This window comes from Octopus bimaculoides, chromosome 8 (genome assembly GCF_046866305.1).
Source record: "Octopus bimaculoides isolate indiv1 chromosome 8, ASM4686630v1, whole genome shotgun sequence".
NCBI classification, from domain to species: Eukaryota; Metazoa; Mollusca; class Cephalopoda; order Octopoda; family Octopodidae; genus Octopus; species Octopus bimaculoides.
In genome coordinates this window covers 75,661,590-75,676,000 of record NC_142935.1, presented here as the reverse complement: position 1 = coordinate 75,676,000, position 14,411 = coordinate 75,661,590, and the positions used below count along the sequence as shown (strand labels likewise).

General features: G+C 33.1%; 1 protein-coding gene across 11 annotated transcripts in view; it reads left to right on the top strand.

Moving 5' to 3' along the window:
• The window catches only part of LOC106877920 (uncharacterized), a 69,164-nt gene extending 63,930 nt beyond the window's left edge, over positions 1-5,234 (top strand). For 8 of the 11 annotated variants that reach the window (XM_014926988.3, XM_089356657.1, XM_089356658.1 and 5 more), the window contains exons 14-17: positions 1,730-1,965; positions 2,077-2,170; positions 2,614-2,753; positions 3,780-5,234. In XM_014926988.3, the coding sequence (XP_014782474.1) occupies positions 1,730-1,965; positions 2,077-2,170; positions 2,614-2,753; positions 3,780-3,977 (668 nt within the window). In that variant the 3' untranslated portion in view covers positions 3,978-5,234. The remainder of the gene's footprint in view (positions 1-1,729; positions 1,966-2,076; positions 2,171-2,613; positions 2,754-3,779) is intronic. The other 3 variants (XM_089356661.1, XM_089356660.1, XM_014926989.3) reach the window with 1 other exon arrangement.
• Positions 5,235-14,411: the final 9,177 nt, after the last annotated feature.

Sequence of the window (14,411 nt, the reverse complement as noted above, 5' to 3'; positions counted from 1 at the left end):
TTGACAGAAAAAGCAGAGTGTCAAAGCAGCAAGTGAGCATTTGATACTTTTATATGCAGCTGGTGATTGCAAAGTTAAGCTTATGGTTATGTATCAATTTGAAAACCCTTGAATCTTGTGGGGTTATTCAAAATCCCAACAAGAGGAAGAACATTTAAATGCAAATCTCATGGAAGAAACAACTCCATGAAATAGTTTTTTTAATATTTTTTTTTATTTAGCTTTTGCAAGAAAATTATAAATACTAAGTAATATGGCAATCAAATAAGAAGGCAGTAAATTATTTGCAAAACAGTTTACAAATTGAAAAGTAACGTTTGCTGCCACTTCAGCATGGCTGTTCTGTACGGAATGACATTACTACACTTTTTTAATCCCAGGAGAACACCTTCTCCAGCAATATATCAGACACAGATTGTGTTGTTAACCATCTGGAGAAGGTGTTCTCCTGGGGTTAAAAAAGAGTAGTAACATCGTTTTGTATGGAACAACTTTGTTGAAGTGGCAACAAACATTCCTTTTCAATAGGGTTACTACTTGCATTTCTTATAGAGATTTTAGAACTAGCTACTTTGCCAGTTTACAAATTATTTTTGTTTTGTAGAGATAGTTCAAATTTCAATTATCTATTACTATTAGATATTGTATGAAGTCATCCATTTTCATTAACTTAAATGAACATGTAAAAGTAAATTTTCTGCCATTAAATATAACTTTTGTATTACAATCACTGCACAAAGGCATAAGTACCACTTTTAAAGGCCTCTTATTTATGACGAACTTTTAACAAAACTTTTAAAATTACAACAGGAAGAAGAACTGTATATCTTTATTGCAGCACATTTGAAAATTTATATGAGAGATGTATTCAAAAACATTAATGCACCTTAGGCTGAACTTAATACTGGCAATATGTTGTCTGACTTTGACAAATGATTCTTCTGGTTTTGAATCATTGATTTAAAATTTTACAGAAGGCATTGTTCAGAATGGGGAAAAGCCATGGATTTAAAACTTCTTATACATCTAATGGCTGTGAGTAATTAACTTTCATTGAAAAGATCTTGATAATGAGACACTTTTTGAAATTGTCAAATAATGTTTATGAAGAAGAGGAAGAAAATTTAAATGCAAATCTCATGGAAGAAACAACCCAATGAAATAGTTTTTCGTTTTTTTTTTTTGTGATTTAGCTTTTGCAAGAAAATTATAAATGCTAATTTAAACATTGAAAGAAGCATGGAATTTTAGCAAGCCTTGCAAAATTCACTTTCATTTTACAAACACTGTATTAAAAGAAAGGAAAAATATTTTTTCCAGACTATATTATTTAAGTATGTAACATGCATCCTGTGCAGTTTTCCACAATGTGGCAGGGTGGTGGACTGCACTTAGCATACTATCAGAGGTATTGTATATTTATATACCCACATATTTTTGTATGTGTATTTAGATTTGAAGCTATATCCTCTTGCCATGCTGAGTTTTCTTGTCTATGTCACCTTATCCAAAATAAGTTAAGGGATTTGATTAGAAGATTAAGGAGCAATGAGGGAATAAAGTACCTGTTTTAAATTAACTAAATTTAACTAATAATATACCTTTAGAGTATGAAGCTGTAATTTTGAATTGTTATACCACCTGTGGAGCTGTAATATTTGAATTATTATTATTTCATTCTGCAACTGTTTACAAAGGAATTTCCTTACAAAATCTTGTTCTGTTGCAGTTGCTTCTCTTCTGAGTTTCTTGCATCAATTAAAAACAGAAAATCGACGACTTGAAGACTGTATTAAATCATTAACAGCTCGTCGAGACCATCTGCTTGCTTTGAATGCCCGACTTGCATTACCATTGAGTGCTCTCAACACATCACAGCTACTAGCAAAAGCTACTGGTTCTCCATGTGCTTTATTACAACAGCCCTATCAGAATCCAGGCTGCACTGAAACAAACCTAACTCAGGTAATTTTACCCAGTTCATTATATCTTTAAATGTGATATATTGTATTATATTATGGATATTGTTTACTATTCAAGTTTGTTACTATCTTCTCTGTGAATTTTTTTTTCCAGGATAGCGTCAGTAATAGTCATACTCCATCTCATCATAGTCCTGCTCAACAGCAATCATCCACCCCAGGACGAACGCACATTTCAAGTCCAAATGGTAATCTAATTAAGATTCCATACTCATATTTTTAAGAATATTTCTTCATTAAATTATTAAATATTTATTTAATAAAACTGGTAATTATGACAGTGCTACTACTCTTTAGTCGCTATTTGCCTATAGTTTCTATTTTTTCCAAAAGTAGTTAAAACAGATACAATTATCTTCTGTATTGTATTTTCTAGAATTATTGCAGTGTATCTTTGAATGTTTTGGAAAGTAAAACCAATTGTAAAGCTTTATTTAGTATTTTAGTGTTGAATGCTGAAAGAATGTTAAATGGATTTGATATCTGGTTATCTTGAAAATATTGTAACTATTACATCAGTTACAAGAAGTCAATTCATCTCTGTTTCAGTTTCTGATATAGTTAATTTTTCCTGTTCCGAATTGTATTGAAAGTGTCATGATTAACTCATGTGTATATTTATACATTGTAGGTTCATATCAAGGAAGTAGCCACAGTCTTCAACAGTCAGGTTGTAGTCCTATACAAACTTCACTTAGTCGGTCTTCAAGTGTGCTAGTAGGATCAACTTTGGACTCCTCTCGACTTCAACATGACTTAGCCAGTACTCCAGTTAGTCATTGATATTTTAAATTTTTTGCATATCAGTTTGGTATTTGTTTTTGTGTTATTTCATGTTGGAAATGTTTAATTTTTATATATTTGTATTTTCTGCAACAACTAACTTTTATTTGGTCTTAGAAATTTACCTTATTTGTTTTAGACTTTAATTCGTTCTACAGAGCGGCTGTTGCCACTCCTACATTTTAAAATTAGCAAAATTTACTTAAAAACAAAAAGACAAGATCTACTTCTGTGTGTGTTGACTTAATTTAAAAAATAAATTCTGATTAGCTGATATTATTGGAGTTATCGCCTTCTTAGGTTTTTGTTTCCAAATTTTAAACACTCTTAGAGGAAGTTACTGTCTACTAATTGCATGGATAATCTCAATTAATGAAACTTATTCAACTCTCTATTTTACTGGCGAAATGGAACCAGATATTTTTAAAATGCTTTTAATGGAAGTTACAATTTGGCTAGAAGTTATTTTGTAATTCAGTGTCAGATTTGTCCTTTCTCCTCCTTTCGGTGTATGGGAACATTTCAGTTTTATTTATTTAAAATTTCAAGCAGAAAGGTGATATATAAAATGAATAACTTTTTTTGTATTAAATTGTTTTATTTAATGGGTTTTAGCTTAAGTTATTAACATTATAGCTGAAAACTATTATACAAATATCTACTCTATGGTGACATATTTAGATTTCCATCCATTTGCAATATTACCATACCTTTAAACTGGCAGGAAGAAATTTTAAAATTATCTTAGATAACACTATACTATAATTAAATTTTTTTTTTTGTTTTTTTTGTTACTATTAATTTTCCAGTTAAAGGATTTAGAAATTTTAGAGGATAGGGGTTCTTTTTCACTTACAAGGTTTCTCTTTTAAAAAAGGCTAAAATGCTACTGTTGTATTTATTGACTAGTCCACTTATCTGAATTTCAGTTAGGTTTTTTTTTAATGATTTCAAAATGTAAAGCTATTTTATATATAATATTTTAATATTTTTCATTTTATTTCTGTTTCCTAGGACCAGCATTCCCTTGTAGTGTACCCAGTACTGCAACAGTCACAAGCATCGCTCTCACAGGGACCAATTCAAAGTTCTAAATCAACCAACTCTCCAAGCAATCTAATACCACCCACATCATCTGCACCATTCAATAGTACAGAGGCTCAAATTTCCAATAAAACAAGTCATGACACAAAAATTAAAGAAAAGTCCTGACATTATATTTTTTAGGTTGATCTCTTATCTGGTAAACAACATAGCACCGAGTTTCAAAGGGTTCTGATGTTGCAGAACCTAGGTGGTTATATTGATTAGTCACTATTCCTCTGTAGTGGATTCTAATCTCATCTAATCTATATTATACATTGTTTCTACTTTGACATTATGGTGATTGCTTTGTGCTTGACACATCAGTTTTTACCAACATTTCATCATGGGCCATACTAGTCACTATTGTTGGTCTCTGTCAAAGAAAATAGAACAAGGTATTGTTTCAAGTTCATTTCTGAACTGAAAAAAAAAATTTCATCATATCGAAACTGTGCGATATGAGTTTCTACCTCCAACTTGGATTTTGTGAAATGGATATTTCTAACCTGGATCTCATGTGATTTCTTTTTGTAGCCTGGCTCATTAGAGCAAAGCAATTACATTTATTTGCAACTGGTTGTTGTCTAGGAATGTGCATCATTTCAATTTACTGGTTGGTTAAAGAGGCATCTGTGCATGAAATAGTCACTTACCTTGCATATTATCCATCTAACATCTACATCTTCCCTTTCGGTAGAAAACTTCACCCCACTTTTTTTTTTGTCCCCCTTAGTCATAATATTGAGGATTTATTAAGGAAGAATCATGACTTAAATTTTTAGGATTTTAAATTTATAAATTTAAAATATATGCAACAAAATATTGATACGGCTTATGAAGTCTGAAAAGTAAAGTTAGTCTCATCAGAAAATGCATTAGAATATTGGCCCAGATTCAGTGGTTTTATGTTCGACTCAACTGTTCAGCTAATTTTACACCTTTGTGACATCCATGTGGCTAATTACTTGTTCACATTCGACAACAGAGTACCTCCTGTAAATAACTGTTGTAATGTGGCTAATGTCATTTAACCATTGGCATTGTTAATAACAGTTAGCATAATAACAGTTTCCATTTGATGTTTTTTTTTATCTATCACATTATTAAAATCTGCTTACTTTTAGTTGATATTGAGAAATTTTTTGTCATGCTGCTAGTTATTAGCAGTTATAACGAATTAAAATACAGATATGTATTACATTGTTAAACAATGTTCATTAACTGCTAGGTCCAATTTCTTTAGGGTGTTTTAATTCCCTTGTTGATAACAGTTGCTTCAAACATAGGAAAATACATTTAAAATAGCCAGTTTTAGTTGAAATATTTCTTTATGCTAACGCACCCTGGTGTAATAAAGCTGTAACTTCTGAAGTTTAATAATCATCATTGTATCATTGTTATCTGAAATGCAAATGGTGTACTCTTCCCTCCATATTAATATTTTTGTTTTATTTTCCTTCAATAATTTTATGAATGTTTGTTTGCCTTTATGTATATAATATATATGTATATATATATATATATATATATATATATATATGCGCGTGTGTGTGTCTGCATATATACATATAACACACATATACATAAAGTGTATATATATATATATATATATATATATATATATATATATATATATATAGATGTGTGTGTTTGTGTGTTTTATGCATACATATAATGTATATATTTTTACTCTCTCAACTGCTCCACTCCATTAGCTGTGGCACCCATATTAGTGGTACTTTTAATTTATTCATTTCTGTGGCCCCCTCTATGTTTGGTTTTGGTGAATGAGGGAGTTAGATATCACAACCCTCTTGCCATGACATAGGTTAATCAGAGATCTCAGATGAAAGAATGTCTAAGTGTTTTTGCAATACATCCACATATACTCCTTGTTGATCTCTTAGATTTTTGGCAAAACATTGAGAAGTTGTGAGCCTTTGAACTCTGAGCTGTTACACTATTGGGTCATTACTCTAGTTAGAGGCCAGGGCATTCACTATGCAGTGGCATCAAGTTTGAAGATTAGTATAGCTTTCAGTTCCAAAGTTTAGCACTAGACCTTCCAGGATCTTCCATATATATATATATATATATATATATATATGTATCACTGCATATCTTTCATATCTTTGCTCCAAAGAGTAAAGCCCCAGTACTTTCAACTTCTCCCAGTAGCTCATCTCTGACACTGAATAGTCTCGGTGTGGCAGTGTTGCCCCAAGTTACATTGTTAGTTTGACACTAATGGGTGACCATAATTGAAAGCAGCAGTTCAAGCAGCTGTAAACAAATGTTCTCCACAGCACCAACGTGGTTTCCTGTTGTCTTGTTCTAAACAAACTCAGAATCTAGCTAACTAGTTGCAAGCACATTATTTCTGTCTTAGTAATATGTGCATGATTGTGACTCATAGACCGCAAAATCTTCTGATTACAGTATGTTTGTGGGTTGACAGCAGAGTGCTTGAAATCATCAATTTGAACTACATGTTGCTTTCTTCACCTTAGTTGCATATTGTGCGTAGGTCTTGGTGTAATTTTGCATTAACATCAGGGTGCGTGATACATCTGATTATTTCATATCATCAGCATAGCTGGAGAGAAAAGTTGACTGTATGACTGAGGGCATGTCTGAAAGAGCCACCACAAATAATCGATCCCAGTAGAGTTCCTGAAGGAACTCTCATTAGAATTAAGAATGTTGTGTGTGTGTGCGCGCACGTGCATGCACGAAGTATATATGTGCATGTATATATTGTACAATGTACATGTGTTCGAGTATATATATATATATGCATACACCATCATCATTTAATGTCTGTTTTCCATGTTGGCATGGGTTGGACTGGTTGACAGGAGCTGTTAAGGCCAGGGGATGCACCAGGTTCCATTGTCTGTTTTGGTATGGTTTCTACAGCTGATGCCCTTCCTAACACCAACCACTTTACAGAGTGTACTGGCTGCTTTTATATGGCACCAGCACTAGTTCATATATGTGTGTATGTGTATCTGTTATTGCTATAAACCACAGTTTAAGAATATTTATTTAAACCTCCATATGGTCTGTCACACTACTGTACATACACCCATGAGATGTACTGTTGTTACTATGTACATAGTCATATGATGCAGGTGCACAGGTTGTCTGTCATAGTGTACACATGATGTGTTTGCTTATATGGATATACATATGATATAGATGTATATCATATATAGAAAGTTTGTGTGTGTATGTATATATGTATTTATTTATACACACACAAACACCACAGGCTTCCACAGAGTTGCTGTCTGATAAATTCATTCAGAAGCCATTGTAGCCACCATTGAAGACTCTTGCTTAAAGTGTTGCATTGTGGGATTAAACCTGAAACCTGATGGTTGTAATTTAAACTTTACCACACTATATATGTATAAATTGAGTGTGTGCGGGTGCGTGTGTATCATCATCATCATCATCGTTTAACGTCTGCTTTCCATGCTAGCATGGGTTGGACGGTTTGACTGAGGACTGGTGAAACCAGATGGCTACAACAGGCTCCAATCTGATTTGGCAGAGTTTCTACAGCTGGATGCCCTTCGTAACACCAACCATATATACACACACACACACATGTGTATGTTTGTATGTTCAAGTATACAAATACATGTTTTATATTAAAAAAAAAGTCGGTAGCTTCCTCAGAGATTTTCCTGGAGCTGGGCAGTTCTGAACTGATGCCGAATATGTTTTAGTTTATACTAGGGAGTGTTGACTTTGGAATGGTGTGTTTTTGAAAGCTGATTTAATGATTGCAATGGAAAAATACTGTTAATGTATCTGTACGTATAAACGGATTGGTACTATCTTTAACTGGGCTCATGTTTACATTATCCATAGAGTTGATTGAAATTCTAATGGTGAAATGAGGGGATGATCTTTGTACTGTCTCTGTGGATAGGATTTAACTGATATTGTTAGAGATAGGTTAAATTTTGGAAATAAATTGTTCTAATTTATAAGGCAAATTTCTGCAAATTTAAGGTTAGATATTGTGGATTAGAAATATATGGAAATTTAGACAAAAACTAATACATGTACCCATGCATATTATATATGTGTGTAAGCCCAGGCAAGGCTGTGTTTAAGAAGTTCCCTTCTCAACCACATGGTTTCGGGTTCAGTCCCACTTTGTGGTACCTTGGACGTGTCTTCTATAGCTCCAGGATGAACTGAAAGAACGCTATTGTATGTGTGACATTGTATCATAATTGTGAGTGTCACTATCATATAAGTGATGTCCTTTGTTTTCAGTCTTCAGTGTAAACAGGAAAGGCATCAAGCAAGATCTTCAACAGCCTATAGTCCTTCCAGTTGTCAAACCATAGTCAAGACAGGCTGTTTTTACAGAAGACTGGAAGCAAATAAGATCACTTGTATGATGTGATGCTTGTTCATATGAAGCTAAAAGAAGGGTGAAAGAAGTTTTAATGAGGATCAGTTCTGACTAGAGTGATGTTGATTAAAATTTGGTTTGATATGAAAATAATGTTAAAAGATTGTATGTGTATATATATATACACACATATTGGCATTAGGAAGGGTATCCAGCAATAGAAACCATGCCCAAACAGACAGTAGAGCTTGACGCAGTCTTCTGACTTGCCAGCTCCTGTCAAATGCTACAGGTAGTTTCATGTGGAAAATTCTGCAATTTTTCAAGTCTTCCATTTAAGAATGTAGGATGAGGCTATGTGAGAGAGACTACACAATATTTACAAGACTTCAAAATGTTTTGGTTATTAGAGACAATTGGGTTATTTTCTTGACTTGGCTTTGGCTGATTTTGCAAATATTGATAAAAATAAGTCCATATATGAGTTGCTTCCCCTCTGCTGTGTATTATAATCTGTACACAGTTTTTTTTGAAGCCTCAAAAGTTAATGTAATCTCATGTAGTTACATCCAGCATGGAGGCTAGTTATCAACAGTCTTAAGTGGTATGCTTAAATAATTAAGAATTTTCCACATGAAACCATTGGTAGCATTGTTTACTAATACACACAAAAAAAAAAAAAATAGGGAGATGTACATGTATAGCAAGTGATCTGATCTGAGATCATGTGCTGAAACAATAACAATTGCAGCATGGAAGGTGTTTATAAGCCATTTAAAAGCACAAAAAACTGTTAGATTCACTTCAACATTTAAATTTGTCAAAAGTTTTTCATCGCTTTGCTTTGAAACCACGACCTGTTCATTGATAAAATTCCGTGTTGAAGTGAATCTAATGGTTTTTGTGTGTTTTTAAATGGCTTCCACATTGCAAAAAATATATATTTATTCACTAAATATGGTCTTGAGTACTTATTGGCCACTTTCACGTGTGTGTGTGTGTGTGTGCGTGCACGCATATATACATACTTATATGGAAGTATATGAGGTAAAGCAAACATGCAGGAGTGGCTATGTGGAGAAGGAGTTCCACTGTGTCATACCTTTGGCAAGTCTTCAACAATACTTATGAGTAGACAAAAGGCTTGTGAGTGGTTTTGGTAGAAAGAAATTGAAAGAAGCTTATATATGACATGTGTGTTTGTGCAAGTGAGTTCATATTTCTCTTTGTGTTCATGCGTTTGCTGGTTATAAGCAGTGACAATATCATTTGCCTGTATAGCACCATAAAAGCACATTTGGGCTTCGACGTGTTGCTCATTCAAATGGTCTCATTTGTTTCCAGTTTTCTGTGTATTCATGTCTGAGGTGTTTGTTGTTTGATAGACTGAGAGATTACTACCTCATTTGGAAACTGGTGGCAGTTGGCATCAGGAAGGGCATCTGGCTATAAAAAAATTTGCTTCAGCATATTGTCTGGCCTGTGTAAGCATTGAAAAATAGACTTTAAAACACAGTGATGTTGATAATGATAATGTGTGTGTGTGTGTGTATGCATACATAAATGCAGCAACATAAATTTCTTAATAGTTCTATTTTATAAACCTTGGCTCAGATGAAATCAAAAGAGCAAAAGAAATGAGTTTTATTGAGAAGCTGGAACCAGTATGAAAGAAACAGTAATGTTGGTCTAAATTTGGTTGAAATTTAGTTTAATTTGAGAATGACAATACACTAATTAAGAATTAAATTATGTAATACTGTGTTATTGACCTTTAAGCCACTGTTACTCAGCATCAACAAAATAAATACCCAATATTGATATTTTTTAAATACTCATCTAGATACAGTTACTATGTAAATATTTACCTGGATGCCTCATTGTACAAAAATTCAACATGACGATTGCTTCCCAATATTATGAAAGTACTTGTGTATATACAAAAATAAAAGAAATAAATCATGAAAATCCTATGAAATTGGTATTTAATTGACTTATATGTGTATATATTACATGTGTGCATGCATATATGAGTAAATACTTATATTTATTTATATTTTGTATGTGTCTTAATCTATTTTCATCTATGTATGTGTATGTATATATATATATATATATATATATAGTGTATATATATATATATATATATATATATATATAAACAATAATGAGGATGATGATATAAGGCATAAATAATGGTCATTACATATTTTTCTTTATTGTAGTAAATTTGACTTACAGATGTTTCCAGTAGTCATTATAGGTTCATTACTGATTGGTTAAAAAAAGTGGATGACCTAGGACATTAATGCTACTTTCATCAGTCATTCCTGAAGGAATGATACAGTTATATATATATGTATGCACACACACACACACAAGTTTTCAAATATTTGCATAAATATCACCAACTCAAAACATTGGCTAACCTCTGATTTGTAAAAATTTGACCTATGAATTAGAACAGTAACCTCTCTAACTGATAGGTCGTGTCAGTGGAACTTGTTCAAAAATCATCCTCTTAAATTTCATTTAACAAGTTTGCTAATGCAAACACAAGCACATTTAAGGAATGTCTCAATACAATCATATATACACACATATTAATATTTTTCCATTACAATCCCTACATCTCTAAATTACTTTTCAAAGACATGTAACCCCAACCATCCACAACCTTTCCAGGGTTAACACACCCTTGTATAAACTGCAAGCAATTTATAATTACCCACAGTCATGTGCTGTCAACTTTTGATATAATAAAAATACCTATCCACTCTACCCATTGTATTGAGTTCTGTATCGGATAATGTTTGCACTAAGTAAGATATAAAAATATATTTTAAAACTCTTACATTAGGGGATATATGTATGCTTTTATTAAAGCTGCAAAATGATCACAAAACTGTTACGCAGTTTGATGATCCCAATCGTTGGACAGTTAAATATCAGTATATTACTCTCTTCAAACCAGTTATAAGATTTTTGTCTTTGAAATCCCCCATGGTAGATAAAATGTTAACTCAAGAAATGAAAAGTCATACAGTCATTTTTGCCATATATGTGGAACTGCCAACTTTCCAAATGCTACAAGATCTTTTGTATACAACTTTAGATAGAATCGGAAACATTTGGTACAAACATTTCACTGAGAAAAAGAAAAAAGTTCTAAACATTTTTGGCACAATGAGGACATTACAATTCATCCAATGGGTTCAAAACAATGATGACCCCAGGAAATCTTGTGAGGGACATCACCAAAGAACTTGAAAGTGTTGTAGTGGCCAGAACTGATGTATGAGGAAATTTGGTGCAAGTATGTACTGAGTAGAGGTCAATTCATGTCTGCAAAGATACAGGAAAACCAGTGGATCTGTGCCAAGTGCTCATTTAAAAAGGTTAAAGACCCTCACGAACATGGCATGCTTTGATTCTTCTCAGATGAAAAGTACTTCAACCAGAACCAAAAGTCTGACGGGAAATGACATAATTATGTCTAAATTTTTATGATGTCTCCAGAGCGATGCACACCATATTTCTGGCAACCGTGATAGTTTTTAGGTGCAGTGTGTGTGTGTGTATATATATATATATATATATATATATATGTGTGTGTGTGTGTATATATATATATATATGTGTGTGTGTGTGTGTGCGTGTATGTATACTCTGGGGTCTTGAATACTTGTTCCTACTTATTAATTTTTCAGATCTTTTACACCCCCTATTAATTTTTAAGACTCCCCTCAACTGCTCTTATTAAATTTTGCTAATCTATCTCCAGTGAAATTTTATTGTAAGCTATTCATATTGATACAACAGCTAGAGAATCTAATAATAATTTTATTTTACGTTAAAGACATTATATATATATGACACAAAAAGAACAAGCAATACCATATGTTATGAAATAAATAGGATATATAAACTAAATAACTAATTCTGGTTTTAGAAAAAAAATCAAGGGTGACAGAAAATTTTAAATAATGCTTTCTCATTTAGGCACAAGGCCAACAATTTGTGGAGAGGGACAAGTGGATTAAAGTGGCCCAGTACATTACTAGTGCTTTATTTTATCAACCCCGTAGGGGTGAAAAGTAAAGTTATCCTCAGCAGGATTGAACTCAGAACATGATGGGCCATAACTCTATGCTGCAAGGTACATTGCTCGATGCTAAGGTACAAAGCCAGCAATTTAAAGGGAAGGGGAAGTCGCTTAAACTGACTCCTGTTACTAGTACAAAACAACAAACCCTAGGGAATTCATTATTATTTTCACTAACACAAATTGTGAACCAGCATGACAAAAAAAAAAAAGAAAAAGACAAGAATGGGAAGAAAACCAGAAGTGTTCTATTTGTTTTCATAACACACGGAAGAAAAATATTTATCCACGGTATATGTAGCCAGTGTTCATGCGGTTGAGCCTTCACCATTTTAGGGCAATGATAACCTTTAACCCTAAGAAAATCGATCATTTCGAGACACAACACACCTGCTTCAGGACACAGAAAACAAGGAAATTGCTTTCAGAAAATATGCTTCACAACCAGCCAGTGTTTATAAAAACTTGAGGCTGTAACACGCGTGAGTTTACTGCTACTCCACACTAGTCAACAAATCTTCATTTTCAATTTCTCTACGATTTATCTACCAATCACCAACACAAAATACACACAAAACTAAAAACTTCAATGACGAACTGTTTATCTTTACAGGACAAGCTTTTTACGAAATAAGGATTTAATTAATGGTCAATATAAAGTTTGAGACCCTTAAACGAAAAAAAAAAAAAAAACCCAGCCTTCTAGGTGTAAAAAAATATGTAGAAAATGAATATGATGAAAAAAAAATTGTGCAAACGAATGGGGGGGGGGGGGGAGGACTTTCGGAAAATTCACAAGATCCAATTTTTCCCTCATAACTTTCAGGAAAATAGATATGTATTGATGAATTTTTATAGAAATACCGTTTGAATGGCACAAATTACAAACATAAAGAAATTTGCGGGGAAAATTTTTCCGAAGGGGTAGGGACAGGACTGCTGGAAAATTCACACAATCCGTTTTTTCCCCTCAAAACTTTTAGGGAAATGGATATCTTCTAATGAAATCTTACAGAAACACCTTTCAAGCAACATAGATTACAATTATAAAGAAATTTGTGAGGAAAATGTTTTCTGAAGGGGTGGAGAGAGGACTGTCAGAAAGTTCACAGAATCTGGGGTTTTTTTCCCCTTATAACTTTCAGAATCTAGTTTAGCGTCCGGTCACCGAAACGATAAAAAAAGCTAGTCTACTAGGTGTACAAAAACATGTTGAAAACGAATTTAAAAACAAAAATTTACGCAAACGAACGGAGGGTGGGTGGATGGGGAGAGAACTTTCACACGATCCGATTTTTTCCCTCATAATTTTCAGGAAAATGGATATCTTTTGACGAAATTTTGCAGAAACTCCTTTCAAATGGCATAGATTACGATTATAAAGAAATTTGTGGGGAAAATGTCTTCCTGAAAGTTATGAGGGAAAAAATCAGATCGTGTGAATTTTTCGAAAGTTTTTTCAAAACCCACTCATCCTTCGTTCGTTTGCGCAAATTTTTGCTTTCATATTCGTTTTCTACTCATTTTTTTACACATGGTAGAGTTTTTTTTTTTCGTTTTGGTAACCGGGCGCTAGACTAGATCCTGAAAGTTATGAGGGAAAAAAAATGGATTGGATGAACTTTCTGACAGTCTTCTCTATGCCGTTTGAAAGGTGTTTCTGTAAAATTTCATTAAAAGATATCCATTTTCCTGAAAATTATGAGGGAAAAAAATCGGATCGTGTGAATTTTCCGAAAGTCCTGTCCCTGCTCACCATCCATTCGTTTGTGCAAATTTTTGTTTGCATATTGGTTTTCCACACGTTGTTTTACACCTAGTAGACTGTTTTTGTTTTCGTTTTGGTGACCAGGCGCTAGACTAGATCCTGAAATTTATGAGGGCAAAAAACGGATCATGTGAATTTTCCGAGAGTTCTTTCCCCACCCTTTCGGAAAAATTTTTCCCCACAAATTTCTTTATAATCATAATCTGTGCCATTTGAACGGTATTTCTATAAAATTTCATCAACACATATCCATTATCCTGAAAGTTATGAGGGAAAAATTGGATCTTGTAAATTTTCCGAAACTTCTCC